General features: G+C 40.1%; 1 protein-coding gene across 1 annotated transcript in view; it reads left to right on the top strand.

The window, feature by feature from the left end:
- STX12 (syntaxin 12) overlaps window positions 1-25,479 on the top strand; it is a 32,135-nt gene extending 6,656 nt beyond the window's left edge. Inside the window, exons 2-9 of the mRNA XM_015557264.1 lie at window positions 7,645-7,714; window positions 9,762-9,861; window positions 14,765-14,902; window positions 15,898-15,941; window positions 17,689-17,794; window positions 21,550-21,622; window positions 22,328-22,410; window positions 23,998-25,479. Of these exons, the coding sequence (XP_015412750.1) occupies window positions 7,645-7,714; window positions 9,762-9,861; window positions 14,765-14,902; window positions 15,898-15,941; window positions 17,689-17,794; window positions 21,550-21,622; window positions 22,328-22,410; window positions 23,998-24,093 (710 nt within the window). The 3' untranslated portion in view covers window positions 24,094-25,479. The remainder of the gene's footprint in view (window positions 1-7,644; window positions 7,715-9,761; window positions 9,862-14,764; window positions 14,903-15,897; window positions 15,942-17,688; window positions 17,795-21,549; window positions 21,623-22,327; window positions 22,411-23,997) is intronic.
- The last annotated feature ends 265 nt before the right edge of the window (window positions 25,480-25,744 follow it).

The raw sequence follows: 25,744 nt of genomic DNA, 5'->3' as shown, positions 1-25,744 counted from the left end.
GTCTCCCTCTCCCATACTTCCCTGACTCCGTTGCCTTCCCCCAACACACACACACAAATTCAGGTAAGCTCAACAAAAGAAGTAAAAAACAATCTACATGAAAAAAGTTCTCAGGTGGGAATACAGAAATAACAATTGATTTTTAATGGATTTTCTAAATAAAAATTCCCATTGTTCTCTAGGATAATAAGTTTGGATAGATGATTAATAACTTGATGTTTTGTCACATCGCTATAGTTTCTAAGGAGAGTGCTCTACTTTATAAATACAGTCGGAGATGTTTCCTTCAACTTTTGTAAGATCTACCTTTATGTGTCATCTAGAGGGATGTGTGTGCGAGTGTGTGGTTATGCAAATACAAAAATGAGTAGAATGTGGTCCGTGCTCTCCAGCAGCATATAATCAACCCAGTCCCATTTGTACATTGGTAGAGCCTCTCTAAGCCAAATTCTGGCTTGCAGAATAATTCCTTGGTTACACAGCATCATTCTGGGACTAGAGCTTTTTTAAATTTTTAAATTTTTTTTAGAGCTTCTTTGTTATTACTGAATTTTAGCATTGAGCAGTGGTGGGAGTACTTAGAGATCATTTAATCCTCACAGAGTTGTAAAGATTTCATGAGAAAAACAAATCCACCCACACAAATAAAAAGTACAATGGCAAATAGTAAGTACGCAGTATATGGTAGTTCAACCTGAATGTCACGTACAGTCGGTGAAAAGAGACCCAGCACATGAAATGACTTGAGTGGTGCCACATACCTAGTTAATACCTAGTCAGGTCTGGTTTAGAGTTCAGGTCTCATTGCTAGCTCATGTTCATTCATATCTTCTGCCTTAAAGACAGTGTCATGATACAAAAGGAAGGCTACCTCAGTTAATCAGTAATTACTTATATACCCACTGAGTGTCACTCTGCTGGACTCTGGTGAGCACACAGGAATATTCTCAAAGGTGGGAGGAAGTTGGGAAAGGAGCTAGTTAGAGAGCAAGGACATTAGCCTATCTAGAGTGGAGAGCTATTAAGTTAGGGAGGTATCAGATAGGCAAGGTGGGGCTAAGTGCAACACTGGGATATGGAGGCCAGCCCTGTGTCACTACAGTCTATTTCCTTTAAGCCTTAGCCTTTTGATAACATAACATGGTACAAAGAATATAGCCATTGAAATTGGTCTTGGGTTTGAATTCTGGTTATTATGACACTCTGCTCAAAACCCAGTGGCTTCTCATTTAAAACCCAAAGTCCTTGCACTAGCTAATAAGGCCCTATACTAGCGGTCAGCAAACTGGTCCCTTGAGTGTGGCTCTTCCACAAAATACCACGTGCGGGCGCGCATGTACTGCGCGATTGAAACTTCGTGGCCCATGCCACGGGGCCAAAGAGCCGCATGTGGCTCGCGAGCCGTGGTTTTCCGACCACTGCCCTATACAATCTAGCTCCCCTCTGCCTCTTTGGCCATTCTGTTCTCTTTCTCTAGTCACACTGGCTTCCTCTCTGTTCCTCCATCACACCAAGTGCTCTTGCCTTGGGGACTTTGTACTTGATACTCTTTCTGCTAGAAAACTTCTCCCCAGATACTTACATGGCTGGATCTTTTACTTCCTCTAAGATCTTTGCTCAGTGTCACCTGGTCAGAAGTCTTCTCTGACCACCCTATATAAACTGGTACCCACTCCCCACCCCTTGTTATTCTAGCCCTGACCTGAATTTATTTTTCTTTATAGTACTTATAACAACCTGGTATACGCTATTATTTATTCTTTTCCTTAAAATGTAAGTTTATTGAGAGCAAATGTCTTGACTGAACTCTGTACACAATGCCTCCCCCACCCTCCACTTGTTTATGCTGTCTGAGTCCACCACAGCGGGGAAACCCTGGTTTTAGTCTTTCTACCAAGGGACCGGGACCTGCCCGGTTCAGTCAGAACTATGCCAATAATATCCTCATTTGCATCTATACCAACCATTCATAACTGCATGATTTAGGCCAATTAGAACTGTACAATTTGGAAACCTCATTTATGTGAAACAGGCCAAAATGAGAGGTCCCTGGGTCTGGCTGAAAGTTCCAACCTTCTAATCATTTGGTCACTGTGGTGACCAGCCCCACCCAATCTAAGGTTATCTAGAGGCCCCACCCAAGTCGCCTCATTAGCATAAACTTGGTGTGCTCAGAAGGGGCTCTTTATTAATAACCAAAGACACTCCTATCACTCAGGAAATCCCAAGGGTTTGTGCCAAGAACCAGAAACAAAGATCAAATATACTTTTTATTATATCATATCGAAAATATAGCCCAATAACACATAGAAAATGCTCAGTAAATTTGAATGTCTGCTTTCTTTCATAAATTATTTGTTTGGCTAGCCAGCTGATACCTTTAGTGATATCCTGATTCCCATTTGAAAGAAATTGATGTGAAAAATTGTAGCTTATATATGTGAAAAATTATAGCTTATATAATGCTGTAATTGATTTTATTTATTTATTTATTTAATTGATTGATTTCAAAGAGATGAAGGAAGAGGGAGCAAGAGATAGAAACATCCATGAGAGAGAAACATTGATCAGCTGCTCCTGCATGCCCCCTTCTGGGAATCAAGCCAGCAACAGGGCATGTGCCCTGCCTGGGAATTGAATGGGCAATCTCCTGGTGAATGCTCAACCAACTGAGCCACACCAGCTGGTCATATAATGCTATCTTAGCAGAATGCAGTGATTATAGTGATTACGTCTTCCTATAATCAAGTGAATCCTATATTTCCATTATAAAGTTAGTTACATTTTTGCTAGAAAAACATGGTCTCAAAATAAGATAAAATCATAACTAAAAGTGCTGTAAACCTGCCCTAGCCAGTTTTTCTCAGTGGTTAGAGCATCAGCCCATTGACTGAAAGATCATGGGTTGGATTCCCAGCCTGAGTCAGGGTACATGTGGGAGGCAGCCAATGGATGTCTCTCTTTCATGTTGATATTTCTCTCTCTCCCTCTCCTCCATCCCTTCCACTCTCTCTAAAAATCAATGGAAAAATATCCTCAAGTGAGGATTTTAAAAAAGTGGGGGAAAAAGTGCTATAAACCTATATGTTCTTGACTTTAGAAATTTTGGATCCACACATCCATGATATAGTGATTGTTTTGGCTACGGAGAAGTAACTTGTGCATATTGCTAAGGACTAGGTTGTTCAGTTGCCACTTAGGAATAGAGTCACCCAGCAATCAATTAGAAGATTTTGCTTAATCATGGTTTCTTATCAGAGTTAGAGACTGTCCACAAAAGAAAGTCCAGCTTGAGAAAAAGTCTTGTAGAAGAGTTTACTTGAGCCAAACTGATGACAATTGCCAGGAAGCAAAATCTCAATGAATTGAGAAAATGCTCCAGGTAATGGCAGTATTACAGCTCATTATTATTTTTAAGAATGCCCCTGGAGGCTCTAAATGTTTAATTTTCAATGTTCTGGGTAAGCCATATTTCTATATATTTAAACTGAATATTTTGGCAGAAGTCACTAATTAATAACAGGTGCCTCAGGGGCTTACAGCTTATTTTATACATTAGAATCAAAGGAGACTTTCGGGTAGTGGGGTGAGGGGGGTGTTACATGAAGTCCATTGTTGGTAGATTAGAGATGTGGGAGAAAGCAAAGCAGGGAAATCTCTGAAATTGGATAAAAAGTAAAACAAAGAGACACATACTTCTTTTACATTGGTAGGTACACAATAGTTACCAATTACAACACAAAGATGGTGTGTAGACAATAAGATAACAAGGAGGGGTTCTGTGGCCTCCTGTTCTGGTGTGATGGCTGTGTCCTGAGGGTCTGGAAAAGATAACTTTGACATTCCAAAGGTATGTTATTGATGCAAAAAGACAATAGATAGGAGACTTCCAATCAAGATGACTGTAGGTAAATGTAGTCCTCTCATCCTCCCACAACCACAACAAAATTACAGCTAAACTACGTAATAACCACTATTCAGAACACCTGAAATCTAGCGCAATGGAAGTCTTTCCAAAGGTATGTTATTGATGCAAAAAGACAATTGATAGGAGACTTCCCATCAAGATGACTGTAGGTAAATGTACTCCTCTCATCCTCCCACAACCACATCAAAATTACAGCTAAACTACGTAATAACCACTATTCAGAACACCTGAAATCTAGCTCAGTGGAAGTCTTACAACTAGGGATTTAAAGAAGAAGCCACATTGAGACCGGTAGGAGGGACAGAGACGCAGAATGGGTTGGTCCCACACGTATGGTGGGTAATAATCAGGAGGGATATTTTGGCTGCAGAGGTCCCTCTGAGGAGTGAGGGATCCCAGCCTCACACCAGCCCCTGATCCCAGGGTTCCAGTGCCAGGAAGAGAAATCCCCATAACGTCTGGCTGTAAAAATCAGCAGGGATTATGGCTGAGTGAGACAGAAGGCTGCTGGCGCCCAAGGCAGTTCCTCTTAAAGGGCCCACACGTGGACTTACTCTGATTTACTCCCTCTGTGTTCTAGCTCCGGAGGCAAGCAGCTTGAAAGGCAGCTGGGACATGAGGGGAGGAACTGAATCATTTGTTATCAGGGTAAAAGCTGGGGTGGGGTGGCTTTCTGTCACACAAAAGTGCTGGCAGAGGCCATTGTTCCTTTTCTGAGACCCCCAGAGCTGGCAGGCAGGCACCATATCTAAGTCTGCATCCACCAGGCTCACACTGTTTGCCCCACCCTAGTGATTCTAGAGAGCCTGCCCAACCCAACCTGTGGGGCCCACCCAAGCTGTTTCTAGTGGCTTTTTTTTTTTTTAAATAGGAATGGCTTGTCTTGGCTCATGCTTTGACTTTTCTAAAATCTCTCAAAAGAGCAGCACATGGTCTCATTGTGCCCCATACTTCATGAAAAGTGGCCTCACACCGAGCACTAGCAGCAGCTGGCCTTGATTCACAGCTTGACCTCACCTGGGCACTTCTAAGTCCAGAACAGGTAGCAGCCATCTGCAGATGACTTTGTAGCTCATGCTGGGTCACTCTAGGGCATTCAGTTTCTTTTGTTACTCATGTTGTAGCCCCACCCCATCACAAAGAAACAGAGTTTCAGGAGGATGAGGCCCAGAAATCAGGATTTTAAAAAGATTCCCAGGTGATTCTAATGTGCAACCAAGGTTGAGAACCACTGCCTTAGGCAGAAAGTAGGTGGCACTGACATTGGCCTGTACCTTCCGGAGGCCCAGCACACCCAGTAGACAGCTTCAGACCATTTCGAAGCACCACCCAACCACCTCAAGTGACACACTCAAGGGGTGTACTCAGTGGGCACCAAAGCCCCGCTGAAATAAGTCCTGCTCCATGGGGTGGTCCCTGCACAGCTGATCCTGCACGGTGATCAGGGATTGGTAGTCAGTGGTTGCAACCAATCCTTGCAGCCTACTGGCCTGGGGGTAAACCCCTCCCATCGATGTGCCAACAGTAGTCAAAGCTCAACTACAATAGGAAGGCGTACACAGCCCACATGGGGTGGAGGAGGAGCGCTTGGAGTGCCCAGCTTGGGTGATCAGGGAGGCTGTGGCACTAGGTCCTACACAACACTTGTTACATTAGGCCACTCTATCAAGCCCCAGAGACATGGCAGCTCTACTTAATACATGGAAGCAAACACCGGGAGGCTGCCAAAATGAGGAGACAAAGAAATATGTCCCAAATGGAAGAACAGAACAAAACTCCAGAGGAAAAAGAAATGGAGACAGGCAATCTACTAGATTCAGAGTTCAAAACACTGGTTACAAGGTTGCTCAATGAACTTAGAACTTCCACAGCATAAAAAAGGACATGGTAGCAGGACACAAAAGAAATTGAGGGCTCTATTCCCGTTGCAGAAATCAATGAGGACGGGTGGGGGTGTTTAGATTCCCAGGCAGGCTGTTGTTAAAAGTGTTCCTTCTTGCCCTAGCTGGTTTGGCTCAATGGATAGAGCGTTGGCCTGCAGACTGAAGGGTCCCAGGTTCGGTTCTGGCCAAGGGCACATGCCTGGATTTCAGGCTCGATCCCCAATAGGGGGTGTTCGGGAGGCAGTCAATCAATGATTCTCTCATCATTGATGTTTCTATCGCTCTCTTCCTCTCCCTTCCTCTCTAAAATCAATAAAATACATTTTTTAAAAAAGTGTTCCTTCTTACTGCTAGATAATTCCTTTGGATCACTGCTGGTTCAGGGCTAGAGGCTTAAACATCCAGGATTCAAACATGATCATTCCTTAGTCTTAGCAAAATATCTAGGAAAAGGGAGAATTATCTAACAAAACCATGTATTTGACTATAGTTAGCATAGTTGAAAGAACACAGGTATATAACTGAGGTTGACTTTTTTGCCCTTCTGCTTATTGTGTACCCTTCTATAAGATACTTCTTTAAATATATTTCCTCCCCTGCAAAATGAAGATATATCTGCTTCAGATTTTTTGCTGTGAAAATAAGATGATGTATACAAAGCTCCTGATATAGTGCCTGGCACACAGAGGTGCTCGGTCAGTGGTACCTTTTTATTAATAATAAATTTACATTGCCCAGCCAGTGTGGCTCAGTGGTTGAGCATATTTCCGGTTAGGACACATGCATGGGTTGCAGGTTCAGTCCCCAGTATGGGGCATGCAGGAGGTGGCCGATTAATGATTTTCTCGCATTGATGTTTCTAGCTCTCTCCCTTCCTCTCCGTAAAAAATCAATAAAATATTAAAAAATATATATATACATTGTCTTTGCTATAAAAAGTGCTATAAAAATATTATGTACTAGTGGATTGTAGTTTTTATTGTGAATTGATATTTGGTATTAAGGCCCTTCTAAAGGTGATTACATCTCTGGCCGGTTTGGCTCAGTGGATAGAGCGTCAGCCTGCGGACTGAAGGGTCCCAGGTTCGATTCCGGTCAAGGGAACATGGCCAGGTTGCGGGCTTGATCCCCAGTTGGGGATGTGCAGGAGGCAGCCAATCAATGATTCTCTCTCATCATTGATGTTTCTCTCTCTCTCTCTCTCTCTCTCTCTCTCTCTCTCTCTCTCTCTCTCTCTCTCTCCCTCTCCCTTCCCCTCTGAACTCAATAAAAATAAATACATAAATAAATAAATAGTTATTTCATTTTTATCCAGTACCATGGGAAATCTGGAAAAATTCAGAAGTTCTTTGGGGGAGATGAACAAAACCATCACCCTCTACTTAGAGATGTAGTTACTCTTTAGAATAAAGGTGAACCCCGAAATTTGTCTTTTAAAAAAATACATATTTTGATTTCAGAGAGAAAGGAAGAGGGAGAAAGGGAGAGAAACATCAATGAGAGAGAATTACTGATCCGGTGCCTCATGCACACCCCTTACTGGGGATCAAGCCGCAACCCAGCATGTGCCCTGACCAATGTGCCCTGACCAGGAATTGAACTCTGACTTCCTGGTTCATAGGTCAATGCTCAACCACCGAGCCATGCTGGCTGGGCAGGAATTTAGTTTTAAAGCGAATGTATATGTATATGCCAAGGTTTTGATCATAGCAAGCTTTCTATTAGTTGCATGTACTTGTTCAGGATATAGAAAGAAACTGGTGATCTTAGATATAGGGTGCTCATGATGAATCTATTTTTCTTTAAACAAGTCTTTCTCCTCCTTCTCTGCAGCTGTTCAGCTGAAGAATTTGATGAGCCAACTAGAAACTAAGCAGGACTCCGCCAAGCTACAGGAAAATCTGTGAGTAGCTTCCTAACAAGGCTGGGTTTTGTGAGGGTCCTTCAAGGACACACATAAAGTCATTGGTGCATGGCTGCTTAGGTGTCAGGCCTATGAAGTCAGAATGAGAGGCAGTGGGACGTGAGGTAATAGCTGGATCTAGAAGAGGGGCAACAAAATAAATCAATGGATTGTGATCTTCCTGCCTCTTAAAGTCCTTGATCTCTGGTTCTTTCTTCCCTTGGGCAGTTTAGCAGAACAGCTTAGGGAAATAAAGAAGGGAACCCTACTTCTCTTAAACTCTATTTTGCCTCAAAGAGCCTCCCTGTTGGCAGAGGCCTGATGATCTGCAGAGCTCATTTCATCTAGTTGGATTTCCCGACTGTATACATTATTAGGAAAACGTATTCAGAATGATTCCGGGGGAGTCAGAGAATAGTAGACTGGTAGTAGGCACATGTGATTCTTGTTTTTAAAAATTTTTGTATTTAAAAAATTTGATTTCAGAGAGGAAGGGAGAGGGAGAGATAGAAACATCAGTGAGGAGAGAGAATCATTGATCAGCTATCCCCTACTGGAGACTGAGCCCACAACCTGAGCACGTGCCCTTGACTGGAATTGAACCTGGGACCCTTCAGTCCGCAGGCCGAGGCTCTATCCACTGAGCCAAACCAGCTAGGGCTGATTCTTTTGATCATAACCTTCTGAGTACATTTCTGCTTTTAGAAGTTCTCTTCTTGATCTTTAAAAGATATTGAATAATGTTCTTTATTTCCTGTCCTAGACTTTGTGAAATGAGAGAATAACTTACTACATTGAGCGTTTTCCAGGGAGATGTGAAATATCTCTGGATATGTTAGTCCTGTCTGGGATGTTCTGGCTCCTGTGGACTCCCTCTTGTTTTTTATCTTGGAGGCCCCTTTGCTGTGAAGAAAACATTAATAACTAATAGTGTGGTTTCTCTGTCCTCCCTGAAAACCTTTGTAGAAATGGCCAGATAGAGGAAATCATGACTGAGAGGAGCTCTTTTTGTATTTTCACTACTTTTCTTTTTTCTTAAAATATATTTTTATTGATTTCAGAGAGGAAGGGAGAGGGAGAGAGAGATAGAAACATCAGTGCTGAGAGAGAATCATTGATCGGCTGCCTCATGCACATCCCCTACTGGGGATCTAGCCTGCAACCCAGGCATGTGCCATGACCGACTTCTGCGCGTGGGCCACAAAGTTTCAGTCGCACTGTACGTGGTATTTTGTGGAAGAGCCACACTCAAGGGGCCAAAGAGCCACATGTGGCTCGCGAGCCGCAGTTTGCCGACCACTGTCCTAGTTCATAAGTTGACGCTCAACCACTGAGCCCCACCGGCCGGGCTATTTCCACTACTTTTCACTTCCACCTAATATATTATATATCCTTGCCTCTTTAATGTCCTTCCCTCTCTACTCCTGATATATGTTTTCACACTATAGGGCCTTTTGTTTTAGAGGGAAGAAGCAGAAAGTCAAGCATAAAGGACTGGTAGGCAGTCAAAGCTAAAGCTGAAGGATCATCAACTTTTAGCAAGAACTTGGGAGTAAATCTTTGGAGCTTGCTCCCTAGGGTAGGAGCTGTGCTTTTAATGCACATTTCATCCAACTGCCAGGACTCTGTCTCTAGGCAGTGGACTGTGACAATAGCCGTGCGAACTCCTGGACAACTCATTGAGAGAGTTTTGTGAGAGAGGGTCCAGTGTGTTAAAACTATTAGATTTTGCTGTGAGGCAGTGGCTCTTCTTACATTCCTGTTACAACTCCTATATGCTTTTCTTTTCTCCCCAAAGAGTAAAATACCTGATCATCAGATTTCACTGAGACACGTTCTTTCTACTCGGTAATAGGAGGAAGCCTTGACATGGGTTTGACTGGGTAGTAGTTCTGGAATTTTGTTGTGAACGCAGGCATCTAGGAACCTATTTTTTCGTGTACCCTTTTATTCTCTGCATTGTGAGACACTCGGAGGATAAGCTGATACTAACTATAGCAGCTCGCAAGAAGTGAGAAGATTCTGAAACCTGTCTTTTCTCTCTTAGGCAGCAGTTGCAACACTCGACAAATCAGCTTGCCAAGGAAACAAATGAATTACTGAAGGAACTAGGGTCCTTGCCCCTCCCGTTATCGACCTCAGAACAGGTAGGTATTTTCTGGTTTTTGGTTTTGTTTTTTAATAAAAAAGGAATTTGTTTTAATGAAAATACAGTGTGTGAAACAAAAATAGCTTGGCCTTTGGTCCTAGATAGACCTTCTCTAAACCTCAACCTCATTATCAGTAAAATGGGAGTATGTGGCCACTCTGACAAGAAAAAGAATGTGTGCACCAGATCCTACAAAGTGCCTGGCATTTAGTAGGTACTCAATATGTGGTGGCTGCAGTTATTACTAATAATAATGTTAATATACTAATAAAATAGGTTTAGCTGAAGAAGAATCTCAGCATTTGCACCTTTCTGGGTTTGGGTCAGCAGCTTTACGCTCTCAGGCTTCATCCTAATTTGCTTTGTATCTAGTATCTCTAGATTCCAGTCACGTGTCTTCTACATTTTGCCTTCACTTTCACGTCCCATCACAAGTCTTTCATAGGTCTTAGGTTGAGGAAATGCTCAGGAAAAAAAGACCTCTTTTCAAGTAATTTCATTCAGTGGCCATTTAAATCCTTAAAAACACACACTTTATAGGGATTCATTGTTTCGTTGATCTGCCCTGCCTTTTGTTCACACGTTCACGAAGTCAGATGTGCTCCCTCCATTGTGGCTGGACTCGTACCTGTCATTCATGATCTACCTCAAATTCTCTCTCTTCCAGGGGAAAAACCTTCACCTACCTAAACCTGTTGTGAGTCCATTTTGTTTTTTAACGTTTTTTAAAAAATTATCCATTTTTTTACATTTTGGGCACTTTTAAATTATACACACATACACACACACACACACATATGATTTCATAGAGGAAAGGAGACGGGGAGAGAGATAGAAACATCAATGATGAGAGAGAATCATTGATCTGCTGCTTCCTGCATGCCTCCCACTGGGAATTGAGCCCACAACCCAGCATGTGGCCTTGATTGAAATCGAACCCAGGACCCTCAGTCCACAGGCCAATGCTCGTTCCACTGAGCCAAACCAGCTAGGGCTGCTTTTAACTTTTATACCATTCATGGGGGCACTTAACATATTATTTTTTTAAAATTTTAGATAAAGGGGGAGAGAGAGACAGGCAGACAGACAGACAGACATCAATTTGTTGTTCTACTTACAGTGGGGCCTTGACTTACAAGTGTCCCGACTAACGAGTTTTTCGAGATACGAGCCGTCTGTCGGCCGATTTTTTGCTTTGAGTTGCGAGCTAAAATTCGGGTTACGAGCCAGCTTCAGATACCCCACCGCTAGTTGGCGCAGCGAACGTCACAGTGAATGCCACAACATCAGCCCAGCATCACATGTCTCACTCGTTCACTTTTTGATTTGACATACGAGTAATTTGAGTTACGAGCTCCGTCACGGAACGAATTAAACTCGTAAGTCAGGGCCCCACTGTATTTATACATTCATTGCTTGTTTCTTGTATGTGCCCTGATCAGGAATTGAACCCACAACCTTGGTATATCGGGACGATGCTCTAATCAACTGAGCTACCTGGTCAGGGCTTATTGTTGAACTTCTTTAAGTGATGATGTGTTATCTATGATGGCCCTAAATATGAAGCCTACAGGGGTTCTCAGTGAGTTGTGGCTATTGGAACATAAAATAATCTTAGTGTGTTGTTACCATCATTTTGACATAGAGTAGAAATAAGAGTGTGTTGTTGTTACATGAAACTTGTTTCATATATACTAATATGTATGTATATGATACTGGATCAAGATGTCACAGTCTTACTGTGTGCCTCTCAAAAAAGTTTGAAGATCACTAGTTTAATCTGTACCTGACAAGCTATTTAATGAAGTGTATGCTCAGTCTTTGGAGTTTTGGTGCCCCTTGCACAAAAGAGAGGATGCTTTCTCATCCTGCTACAGAGTAGTTAAGATGGGAAATAATCTTCATGTACTCATTCTTTGGTTATCTGTATGTGTGCTGTTTTAGTTGTTACTCATGCTGATATTTCAGTATGGACAAAGTTCCATCCAATATCTCTAAATTGTTTCAGAATTACCCCTCTTTTCCTCCCATTTGTGCACTTAGAGAATACACTCTTGTAGATAGTCTTAGTAGTAAAAAAGGAGTCGAAGGGTCTGAGGCAAACAGAGCATTGAAAGTACTTAAGAATTAAATAGTAGCCTAAGCAAAATATAATTAGAAAGTCAACTCTGCTAACAAACAAAAAAGGATCTAATGTATTCCAAAATCAGAAGTTATTTTTGGATTATGCATGTTATCGTTCCCTTCCATTATCTTGGATCATAAAACACGATATAGAGCTACAAACATACTGTTTCTAGTGAAATATAATTCCTTGATTTCCTTCCTCCTATTGTGCTGAATACTCTTTTCCTTTCAAGTCTTTGTTCATCTAATTAATCTTAGCCACATTACCCATCTTGTGCTACTGTCCTATGCCTCAAGCCATATACTCTACTTTTCAGTATTTTTTTTTCATATTTATGTACTGTCATCAGTGATTATTTAGTTGCTAAATCCAATGCCTTTTTGGTTCTCACTCACTTTTCTTCTCTGATTCATTGATCCTCTTGCCCAGCCTGTCTCCACTGAAACCTCCTTCTTCCTTTCATTCTGTCCCTCAATTCTGGTGAACCTTTCGGGCTTATTTTCTCTAACCCCAGGCCGTGTCTCGGCCTCCTTCTCTGAGTCTGTTGCTTTCTAGAAAGGACATGCTCTGCCACCCACTGATCCTGTGATTTTCTCGCTCTGCTTTCTCCCTCAGGAGTCCTCTCTACTTTTATAAGCTCCCTGTCCTCTTTATGAACATGACCCCCAGATCTTTTTCCAGCCCTAGCCTCTAAGCCTCTATTGCCAATTCCTTTCTGAACTCTCCTCTTCATCTGAAATGTAGTGTGTTGTGTTATATTGAATTCCTCCCATTCCTCCTAAACACCTTAACTAAGCTGATTTACAATACGTATTATCATAGAAAATTTAGTCTTTAGACCTAATATTCCCACTCAACCAGACTTGTCCTGAGGAAAAAAGTACTAAGAGGAAAAAAACAACTATACTCTGGAGCCAAATTTCCTGGATTTAAATTCTACCTGTGCCACTTATGTGTGTGACCGTGGCAAATTATTAACCAATCTCTGGCTCGGTAAAAGGGGGGACTATAATAGTAAAATAGGTACTATAGTAGTACCTAACTAAGGTAGGATCTTGTATGGATTAAATGAATTACTATATAAAGTACTTATATCAGTACATGAACATAGTAGGCACTCTGTCAATACTAGCTATCATAAATACTAGTATCATAAATACTAGCTATCACTTTAGCTTTATTTAGAATATTTTAAAAGTGGGAACAATCTAGAAGGAATGTTTACATAAAATTACTAGATCAGTTTGAAGGAATATTACGTAATAAAGATCGTAATTGTGAAGAGTATGATAACTCGGAAAGTGTGTATGCTATACTTAAAAGAGTATTTTTGGACAGATTGGGGCATGATGTCCCCCCCCCCCCACTTATTGTTACAATGTTTATGAAAAAATAAAAATCCCAGAAAAAGGGAAAAAAGTTCCTCATCTAAGTTTGCTTTCAGTATTACCATCACTCTCTTCAGTGTGAAACTTGAGTCATTCTTGACTTTACCCCCTTCCCCCACAGCCGCTCACTAAGCCATTATGTTACTTAAATTTATTTTTTTGTGTTCCCATTACTGACAGAGACGTATCCTCCTAACCTTAAATCTACAATAGATAGACTATTGCAGTAATCTTTTTGGCTTGGTTCTTTTTTTCTGTTCTATCTTGTACAATATCACAGACTAATTTTGTAAGTTACCATTTTGTACCCATTATGTTTCCTGCTCAGAAATCTTTGTTCTTTAGAGATTAAGTCCCAACATTTTTAGCTTGGCACTTAAAACCTGCTGTGGTCAGCCCCTTTCCTGCCTTCCCAATTTCATCTTTTAGCTACTGTCGTGAAAAAAATCTTTGGTTCCAGCCTTATAGGTCCTCTTCAGATTCCTACCACAGAGCCCTTGCTCACACTGTCCTCCTGCCTGGCTTTGCCTAGCCCCTTCTCGCACGCCTTACTCTTTCTTCAGTGACCCCTCCTCTTGAGGCCCTTTTGACTCCTTGAGTTCTTACTGATTATACCTGCCTCTAAACTCCTATAGTACTGACTGGATATGGCAGTTATTTATAATGATTTGTTACTTATATGTGTATATCCTTTATGTATAAATACATGGTAAGTTGTTGAGATCAGGGGTGAATTTTTATGTTCTCAACACACAGCAAGTGCTCTCGCTATGTGTTTTTTGAGCCATAGAATTGATACGCTTAGTTAAGGTAGCCTGTATTTGTACAAACTAGTTTTCAGGTTTAAAACCTCACCATATAGATGCAGAGGCAGAGCAGCATTGAACAGACTGTCAAAAAATAAAAATAAAAGCGGCAGTGACCAATGGAAAAAAAATAAAAATAAAACCTCACCATAGTAAAGGAAAATGACCCTAGGGTTTTCAGGGAAGCTGTGAGCTCAGCATAGATGAATACAGTCTTAACACTTGAGTAAAAACCAACCCCTGGATCCATTTTGAGGTCAAAGGCGTTTATTTGGCTTTTGATTATTCAGGGAACCAAAATTCTGAAATGCAGTTCCTTCTGAGATCGCCTTACAAGGTAAATGACACGCAGTTCCCAGGGTTGTCAGAATGAATATTTTCGTTCTGACGTGGCCTATGGTATTAACCAGGAATTTGAGTTAGCAATGAGCAAATTTATTAACTTACGGAAGATCCTATTTCATAGTAATTTTCCCAGTAGGAAATCTTCAGGAGGTATAATATACTGCTTTGAGTGGGTATGAAACCAAATGGTTTGAGATCAGTATGAAATTTTAAGTCTTCGTTTAATTTCCTTAGCGCCAGCAGAGACTTCAGAAGGAGCGCCTCATGAATGACTTCTCTGCAGCCTTGAACAATTTCCAGGCTGTGCAGAGAAAGGTGTCTGAAAAGGAAAAGGAGAGTATTGCCAGAGCAAGAGCTGGATCTCGACTTTCGGTAAGTTTATTCCCCAAAGACCTTTGCAAATTTCAGGAGGTTCTTTCCTAAGTTTTTCCCCCTGACCATTAGCCTTTGTTTACTATTTCCCCAAATAATAAATATAGACATTAACTGCTGCAAAATGCCAGATTAGTAAAACCTGTGTAAAAAAAAAAAAATGTGTGCATATGGTCAAAGACTAGAAAGGAATGTTAACAAATGTTTTAAAAAGTGACAGGTAGGATTATGTACAATTTTCTTTTTTATTATATTGGTCTTTGTTAAAAACAAAAAAGAAGAAAGAATGAATCTGTTTCTTGGAATATAGTACGCTAGGTTATTTGGACTAGCTTTCTCTTTGAAAAGAATTAACAAATACTAGATTTTATCAACCCAACTTCTCAAAAGTACCTAAGAGCCATGGGAATATTAAGGTCAAAATCTAAAAGAAAGCGAGAACCTGTAGAAGTAAGCAGAGCACTGAAACTGCTTTTGCACTGAGTACATTTACTGAGGATAAACTTGAACTTCAATTTTTTTTTTTGTTAATCCTCACCTGAGGATGTTTTTCCATTGACTTTTTAGAGAGAGACAGAGAGAGAAACATTGATTGGTTGCCTCCCGCACACACCCTGACCAGGGCCAGAGATCCAGCTTGCAACCCAGGTTCACGGCCTTGACTGGAATAGAACCTGAGACCCTTCAGTCTATGGGCCACACACTAACCACTGAGCAAAGTTGGCCAGGGCTCATTATTTTTAAGCCTCTCTCCTGCCCATGTTCTCTCATCTTGTTTAGTACGCTTTCAGTTCTGAGCACAAACTGGAATGCAGATTTTTCTTTCTCACCCATTTTCTAGTCAAGACAGATTGCCAGAGCCCTGTGCCATCTTGTAGATCCTGTTGGAGCCAAGGGCTGTTGCTTCTTTACACTTTAGCTAAAGAAAGCTATTGTTTTGTGTGTCTGTGACATGTTTCTGGATAACAGCAGCAATAATGCCCTCTGCTTTCTAGGCGGAAGAGAGGCAAAGAGAGGAGCAGCTCGTCTCATTTGACAGGTAAAGGAATTATTCAGACACCTGCCGGCTACTTGAGATGGGATTCTATTCTTTATACTTTAACTTTAAAACTCAGTGGAAAAAAAAACAAGGAAAAATAAAGAGAAACCTGAGGAGGTTGATTTATAATCCACCAAATAAAACAATGTCAAAACACGGGATTCCCAAAGATCTTTGAATTATTTAAGGAGTAATATCAAGGTGAATAAAAATATTAAGAACCATCCCTGATGTCGATATTTTGAGGAGAGAACCTGGCTCATTAGGAATAAGTATGAAGCCACAAATCTATAGATTAAGAGTTCTAAATCATTTTATCTTTAATTGAGATTTGTCATTTTCTCACTTAATTCTTCAGTTATTAGGTCTCTGTTTACTCATCTCTAAAATGGAGGCAACTCAATTTCTCTTTTCTTGTTCAAACTGTATCAACTACAGTAGGTCCTCCAACACCGTTTTGTTCAACTTTGTGTGTTTTTTCTGTTTTTTTTGTTGTTGTTTTTAATTTAAATTCTTTATTGTTTAAAGTATTACATAAGTCTCCTTTTTCCGCCATTGACCACGCCCTGGCCACCCCCACCCCAACTTCGTTTTCTTATAGCCTTGGCGAGATGCCATAGGAACTTAATTTTTGTTTATATCCATTAATCGATGGTAGAATTGGTTTCATTACATGTCATTTTAAAGTCACAGAACCTATCAATATTGAGAGTTTACTGTAATTCCATAGAAATGTATTTGTACTATTAGTTCAAAACTTAAAATGTTTTGTCATAGATATCTATCTCCCTTCCCTAACCTTGAGGTAGGGGTGCTGTATTATTCAGCTTTTTTTCTTAATGTAAGGACAATGTATGATTTATTCATACTGGTGAAAACAAATGCTTAATACTGGATTTTCAAAATGTTGCATGTTTAATATAATGTATCACATGCCATTTTTTCAAATATGGTACCGAGAAAAAAAGAGTTACCACATTTCACTAATTTTTTACTTTAGTTTTCTGTCAAGAGGTATTTAACTCAAAGCATAATCTTTTTAAAAAATATTTTTTTATTGATTTCAGAGAAGAAGGGAGAGGAAGAGAGATAGAAACATCAATGATGAGAGAGAATCATTGATTGGCTGCCTCCTGCATGCCCCCTACTGGGGATCGAGCCCACAACCTGGGTATGTGCCCTTGACCAGAATCAAACCCCGGATCCTTCTGTCTGCAGGCCAATGCTCTATCCACCGAGCCAAACCAGCTAGGGCTCAAAGCATAATCTTAAGATTTCTGAAAACCAGGAGATGTTTTTCTGTTGGGTTACCAGGTCATTTAGCCTTCCCTTCTCCACCCATTTGGTACCCAAGATACCAACACAGCTTGCACTTTGAGAGTGTCCTGGAAGGGAATGGGCTAGTATTCTTTGTTGGCTTTAGATCGCTGCCTACTTTCCTTGTCTAGCAAGTCCTAGCAAGGTTGCAGAGTGTACCCCTAAATGGAAACAGCAAGGAGTCCCATCCCTCGTAATTCTGCTTCATCCCAGTCTTGCCCATGAAAGCTGGGACTTTGTTTTCTTGGTGTTATAAGCGCTTTGCCTCTGGATATGAAAATTGTGGCCCCAGGGCCTTTGTATTGATTGATACCAGAGGAGTTGGAGCCTGCAGTGTCCTCGGATAGGCTCTGCTGGCAGAAGAGATGCTGTAGCTGTCTCAGGCACACCTTTGAGAGAGGAATCAACTAGAGTGCTTGTCTCCCTGCAGCCATGAGGAGTGGAACCAGATGCAAAGCCAGGAGGACGAGGTGGCCATCACCGAGCAGGATCTGGAACTTATTAAGGAGAGGGAAACGGCGATTCGGCAGCTAGAGGTGAGAGCCAGGTCATGTTTTTGTTTGACTTAATGTATCAGTGCTGTATAATCCACTTGCTCTCCCTGACCTTCATCTGTGGCAGTAGTTGCGAACCCTGACAGCACATTAGAACCACTTGGACTTATTTAAAAAAATCCCCAGCTCTCCTCCCTCACACACCATTTATTAGTTTGGACTATGTGAAACTCCTATTTTTTGTAAGTTAAAAATGGGCAAATATCCACAAGAGGCCCTGGGAGTGGACTGTGTTTTTTTTTTTTTTTTTATTTTTTTATTTTTGTTTGTTTGTTTGTTTGTGTTTTGTTTTTAATTTTTTGACTTTAGAGACAATGATTTGTTGTTCCACTTATTTGTACATTCATTAGTTGGTTCTTGCATATACCATGGCTGGGGATTGAACCTGCGACCTTAGCATATTGGTACAACGCTCCACCAATTGAGCTAACCAACCAGGGCATCAGAGATATATATATATTTTTAATTTCCCAGATGATAATATGCATTCAGGGTTGAGACACACTGCCCTGAGCCCCGTCAGTGTCTGGTCTTAGATGAGATACTTCATCTTCAAGTTGGATTATTTAATTTCCTTCAAAGATATTGTATCTTTCTTTTTCTCCCCCACTGCTATTGGTTCTCTAACATTAGAAATACTGTTATAGCAGGGAGAGAGACATATTGAACAAAGTAACCTAGTGAATGTAATGGGCACTTCACATTCAACAGAATTAAGTCCAAATTCCTTAGCCAGGCTCGATTTTCATGTCCAGTCATTTCCTATATCTAATGTACAATCCCTGTTCTAATCTATACCTGTAAAAAGCTAAGTTGACTTACGCCTGTGCAATACATAGAAAGCGCTCGCTGGCGCCAATCACACACGTATTTCGAACTATCATTGTCGATTGTGAATTTGGTTGACACTTCTTTATAGAGAAAGGGTGAATAGCGATATTTACAATATTCTAATTAATTTCCTTTCAATGTGCATGAATCCATGCACCAGGCCACTAGTAGGAAATAACATACTCTTATGTGTCTCCTGTCTTCTCACACTACACTTCTGGCCACCAAATGTGTACGTTTTCCCCACATCAAGCAATTCTGCCACACCAGCTGGATGTCCTGCAATCTAACTCAATTCTGACACTATCTACCTGGAGATAGCATCATATCCCACGGGTTGAGTTCAATCCCACGCTTCAGATACCATTGTCAAGTCCAGGTTGTTATCTGTGCTTCTGACTGACAGGCTCTAAATTGGAGGTTCCTATCACCCCCTCCTTGGTTTTGATTAATTTGCTAGAGTGGCTCACAGAACTCAGGAAAACAAGTTTCTTACTAGATTACTGGTTTATTATAGAAGAATATAACTCAGGAATAGCCAAATGGAAGAGATACATGAGGCCAGCAAGGTATGTGGGAAAGGGTGTGGAGTTTCCACGCTTTCTCCAGGTGTGCATTCTCCCAGGAACACCATGTGTTCACTAACCCAGAGCTGTCAGAACCTACTGTGTAGGATTTCTGTGGAGGCTTCATTTCACGAGCTTGATTGATTAAATGATTGGCCTTTGGGGACTGATTCAGCCTCCAGTACCTCTCCCCGCCCCAGAGTCCTGGAGAATGTTCCAAACCTCATCACAACTGAATGTTCCAAACCTCTAATCACAAGGTTGGTTCCCCAGGCAAGCATCCCCCATCCTTAGGGATTATCCAGAAGTCAAGTCTTTAACATAAACTTTGGTGTGGTTGAATAAGGCTTGTTATGAATAACAAGACACCTTTATCTTTTATCACTTAGGAAATTCCAAGGTTTTAGGAGCTCTGTGATGGGAATGGGACAAAGACCATATATATATATTTATTATAAACTAGAGGCCCAGTGCATGAAATTCGTGCACTGGGCGGGGTGGGGAGGGAGGGGGGCCTCAGCCCCACCTGTGCCTTCTCACAGTCCAGGAGCCCTTGAGGGATGTCTGACTGATGGCTTACGCTGTACTCACCAGCCATGAGCCCGGCTTCTGGCTGAGCAGTGCTCCCCCTGTGGAAGCACATTGACCACCAGGCAGCAGCTCTTGCATTGAGTGTCTGACCCCTGGTGGTCAGTGTGCATCATAGTGACCAGTCATTCTGCCATTCAGTCAATTTGCATATTAGCCTTTTATTATATAGGATAACAATATTGCATCTGTGTTATAGCCAAACTGGGCTATTTGCTCTTTAACTCAGTTACCTTTCCATTTATATGGCTTCTCTTTTGCTTTCAGGCACAACTCAAGTCCTACCTCTCCTGCAAAGTCTTTCTCCTCTACATAATGTTCTATACTATTTATTAGTCATTTCCCATATAAAAGTCCTTTTTTATCTTGTTGTGTGCTGATCTCCTCAATTCCTACTTAGCTATTAAGTCCTTTTGTATCCACAGCAACTAGTAGTTTGTCCCAACAAAAGCAAACTCTTAGCAAGTAATTGAGGGTGATAGGAAGAACTATTCTTGTCAAGTTATGATTAGGAAGTCATTGCTTTCAAGGTGTCAGTTTTTATTGTAGCATTCTGAGAGGCAATGTATTGCAATAAAAAGAGCATTGGTTTCAGAGATGTAATCCTAGCTGCAACACTTAGTTTTCTCACTGAGGAGCTATGTGACTAGACAAATTACATAATCTCTCTGAGCCTCATTATCCTCAAAGATACTTACTTCATAGAGTTACTGAATGATTAATTTAAACTCTTAAAAAATGTTTTTATTGATTTCAGAGAGGAAGGGAGAGGGAGAGATAGATAGAAACATCAATGAGAGAGAAACATCATCTATTGGCTGCCTCCTGCATGCCCCCTACTGGGGATGGAGCCCGCAACCCAGGCGTGTGCCCTGACTTGGAATCAAACCGTGACTTCTTGTGCTTGGGTCAATGCTCAACCATTGAACCACACCAGCCAGGCATGAATGATTTATTTTTTATTTTCTAAATATATTTTATTGGTTTTGTACAGAGAGGAAGAGAGAAGGATAGAGAGTTAGAAACATCAATGAGAGAAACATCCATCAGCTGCCTCCTGCACGCCTCCCACTGGGGACATGCCCACAACCAAGGTACATGCCTTTGGCCGGAATCGAACCTGGCTACCTTTCAATCCGCAGGCCAACACTCTAGCCACTAAGCCAAACCAGTTAGGGCTGAATGATTAATTTAAATATAAAGGAGGTATAGTAACATAATGAAAACATCATGAACTTTTAATTCTCAGTTTGGCCACTTGTTGTGAGACCTTGACACAAATCATTAAACCTCTCTGAGCCCCAATTTTCTATTCTATAGAATGAGGATAAACATGTCTCATTGGGTGTCATGAGGACCAAGTAAGTAATAATTCATAATAGCTAACACTATGAAGTGCTTATTACACAGTTCTAAGAACTTTATATATGATTTATAAGCCTTAAAAACACATGTGTTGTCCTAGCCGGTTTGGCTCAGTGGATAGAGAGTTGGCCCGTAGACTGAAGAGTCCCTGGTTCGATTCCTGGCAAGGGCACCTGCCTGGGTTGTGGGCTCAATCCCCAGTAGGGGAATGTGCAGGAGGAAGCCAATCAATGATTCTCTCTCATCATCGATGTTTAAAAAAACAAAAAACAAAAAACACATGTGTTATGTTAATAGCTTCAGTTATGTTACTAACTTCAGGTAAGTAGAGGAAATGAATCTCTAACATGTTGCCTAATGTTAGTTAATTGTTTTTGTGTTCCATAGGCTGACATTTTGGATGTCAATCAGATATTTAAAGATTTGGCTATGATGATCCATGACCAGGGTGATCTGATTGGTATGTATTATTAATACCTTCTGGGGCCCTATGTCACCTGCCTGTTCTCTCTTTTAGATAATGTAGAAATAGCCATCTGGAAATTAATCCTAAATTCCAATAGATATACACAAATGTGAGTGGTTTTTGTCAGAGCTGGTCCATGGCTATTAACAGGTTAACTATTCTGTCTCTTTTTCGTACCCCATGGCTGCTATAATTTTAATTTAGAGTAGCTTAGAAATTTTTTTCTTGTCATAGGTGTACATAATTTTTTCTCAACCATTTGTGGGTGAGTTGTATACTTTATAACCCTTTCCTGTAAATACTTCAGTGTTTATTTCCAAAGAGTAGGGGTATTCTCTTACGAAGTTAGTAACTTTTTTTTTTTAATACTGATGTTAGAGAGAGGAAAAGGGAGGAGGAGGAGAGAGAAAGAGAGAGACACACACACATTGACCAGTTGCCTCCCATATGCACCCCAATCTGCAACCTGGGCATATGCCCTGACCAGAATCAAGCCGGTGACCTTTTGGTGGTACATGGGATGATGCTTAACCAACTGAGCCACACTGGCCAGGGCCGGAGTTAGTAACTTTTGTTTTCATGGCTGGATAGAATGGTGGTGGTGAAACCAGGATCCCCATAACATCAGAAGTTTGTTCAGTTTGCTGTCTTGCAAACATCTGAGTTTGATAAAGTTTCCACTGCCCTTCTTTTTTGCAGATAGCATAGAAGCCAATGTGGAAAGCTCAGAGGTGCATGTGGAAAGAGCCACTGATCAGTTACAGCGAGCTGCTTACTATCAGGTAAAAGGAGGTACCAGAGAAAGTCACTCTGTGCTACAGGCCTTATGGGCCATTAGAAAACACCAGCGATTTTCAATCTTTTTCATCTCATGGCACACATAAACTAATCTCTAAAACTCTGTGGCCGACCAAAAATATAAAATAGGTATAATTTAGGTTGTTTGGTGTGTTGTTATTTTTTACAAAAAATAGGTATAATTTTGATTCATTCCATACCAGACCGCTATTGTTGTACTGGCTGTTGTAATTTTTTAATTTGACAATCTAAGGGAAAAGAGGTCAGGTATTGCATGTTTTAAAAATTCTTGCTGCACACAGTTGAAAATCGCTGGAATACACTGACACATTGAGAACAGCTGTAGCCTTTTTCTTAGGCTTAAGTTGGAGACAAGTAGTCATAATTGCAGTGCCAGTTCCGTTTTTAGTATTTCCCTTTGCAGAGAGATCTACAAAAAGGCATCAAACCTTGAATAAACTTATATAAAAGCTTCTTAACTACCGAGCTAACCCCATATGCTAACATGATACCTAAATTTGGTTTAAGGCTAATTTTATATCCTAAACAATTGAAATACAGGGTTTCAGTTAGGGTAACAATTGGTACAAAGAAGAACTTTTGCAGATACTTTCTGTTGACTTTGCCACAGAGGATGGACATAAAATCAACTCTGACTTCTGTTTATCTATGAATATATAGGAATTTATCATTTTGGGGTTATTTATCTATGAATAAATAGGAGTTAATCGTTCTACTTTCTGGAAAGTGATATTCTCTTACATATTAGTTGAAACTGGTTTTATTACGTATCTGAGTCTTTATCTGTGTATAAATAATGAGGTCCTTTTCATTTCTCAATTGGGTGTTGCATGACTTTTTAGAAACAAATAGCATTTTAATAATTTTCTATATTCCTAGGATAGCTGTATTTTACCTGGGAATGTTCTTAAAGAAATTTGTTTAATAATAGTGTTTCCTTTTAAAAACTGAGTGATGACTTTAGTATCTAACGGCAAATGAATAATTAAGTAAGTTATCTATATCCACTCAATGTTATATTATGTGGAAATTAAAGGAGATGTTTATGAAGAGTTTATAATAAAATTTTTATGCTAAAATGTTATGTGAGAAAAACATCAAACATCATATAGTATGATCCCAATTATATCAGATAACAATTTGCATAGACAAATGAGGAACTATAATCAAAATGTCAACAGTTTTATCTGTGGGTGATTATTTTGTTTTCTTTCTGCTTGTCTGTATTTTTTACATTGAACATGAAATTTTACAATAGGTATAAAACCTTTATTAATATATACATGCACAAATAACTTACTTCATTGCACATAATGCCTAGCAGTATTGGTATAAACAGTTATTTTGCTAAATTGTATTTGGGAACCTGGAATTAAAACTTGCACTAATTCCTAGCTCTGGTAACTGTTAAGATTTTGGGCAGGTCTCTGCATATTCACTCATGGATAGAGTTGATTTTGAATTACCAGGAGGCAGATTTATGAAGCACTCTTAGAATAAAAAATTTCACCTGTTTCATGAGTGTCTTCTTAACATATTTCTCTTCTCAGAGAAAATCTCGCAAGAAGATCTGTATCCTGGTGCTTGTCCTGACGGTGATTGCTGCTATCTTCGGACTTATTATGTGGTTAGTTTATGGAAAGTGATGGCCTCAGAGCTTTCTCCCACGGAACTGTTTTCAAGGGCAAATGCTTGCTGGAGTCTGCCAGAACAAACTGATCACAGAAGAGAGCATACATCAGAACGTCCTGGAATAACTTAGTTAGAAACTAACTACTAACCAGTCCTTGGAATCAGTGACCTATGGAGACAGTATTTATCAATTTATGTATACATTTTATTGATTTCTCAAATTAGGAATTAATTTATGTAGATTTTGCTTTCTCTTCTATTCTGATTTACCCTTCATCCCAAGTATTTACTGAAAATTCCATTCTAGATATTCTTGTTTTAACAGGGACACTACAGTTTGTAAATTTCTTTTTATGTGTATACAAGATTTACCTTTTTACTAGCAACTGACATAGAATAACTTTTTAGCACCCAGCATATTGGAGTCTGTCAGAAACTGTATAATAAGCTGGCAATTTTTATTATTTAACATTTTAATTTGAATTTGTAAGAAGCCTATTCTCTGCTTTGAAAGATTTTGGCAGTGTATTTAACTAGAAGGTAAGAATTGCACATGTGGTCCAGATTAAATGAGAAGTATCGATTTGAGCTGGCCAGTTGTGGGTTTAACGTTTACTTTATTATCTGTTAATGTCATCCACAGTTGTTCATCCATATACACACTAACCCATCATGTTCACTTTTTGAAGAGATTAATTTAATTGACATTACTATACTCCAAGGAGTTCCTTTCCCACCTGCTTATATAGAAAGGGATAATTAGACAAAGCATGCTTTTGGAAAGCAAGTAGGAATTGTTTGGAATGATTTGATCATTTTGTTGTTCAGTTGTGGTTCTGCATTCCTGGTGAATGATGATGTTACTGTCAAAACACTGTCCTCCCTTATAAGGGTCACTGGGCATTTGATGGCAGGAAGATTTGAAAGGCTAGACTGAAGTTGGTTTAAAATTAGTCCTGTGAACCTGGCGATAAAGCAAAGAAAAGGTTCATTTTTGTAAATAATACTGGTTTGGAATAGTGATATTAGACTTATCTTAATTTATGAACAAGAAATTAATCTCTCTATGCATAGTTTTAGACAAAAAATGTTTCAATAAAAGATTGTTGTCTTGTAATATAAATATTGTTCACTTCCCTTTTTAACAGGTTTAGAACAGTTAAAGGGAATGTAATTTCTTCAGGCTCTCACATGATTTATGTGAATTGGACCAACAATTTCAGTTCATCTTTTAGTGAATTAGAGGATTTGACCACGCTGGAGATATATTAATTTCTTCCAATCCCTTTAATGTTACTTAATCTTCGTTTACCAAGCTAATGTGAATGGGAGGGAAACAAGAGCCCAGATGCATTCTTGCACCATTCTACCCACTTAATACAAATAAACATTTAAAAAACTTTTGTAGTAAGTTTTTATGAGTTAAACCCCCTAATGTGGTAGGTTTTAGGTAATGTGCTATTCTTTAGAAAAATTGAGACCTGCAAGGAGACTGGGAATCAGAGGAGGATTGATTTGGGGTGGAGTTGGTGTTGCTGCAATCCTTTCCTTGGAAAACAGGATAGAGCTATTGGGGGGTCACAGTGGCCAAAGCAGCAGCTTCAGGGCTAATTTGGTTCTATGATCACTGCCCCTTAAGCTCCAATTACAGCTGGACTTGGATAC

The sequence above is a fragment of the Myotis davidii genome, unplaced genomic scaffold, assembly GCF_000327345.1.
Source record: "Myotis davidii unplaced genomic scaffold, ASM32734v1 scaffold149, whole genome shotgun sequence".
Lineage (NCBI taxonomy): Eukaryota > Metazoa > Chordata > Mammalia > Chiroptera > Vespertilionidae > Myotis > Myotis davidii.
The sequence above is the reverse complement of the archived record's forward strand: the minus strand, read 5'-3'. Positions and strand labels throughout refer to the sequence as shown.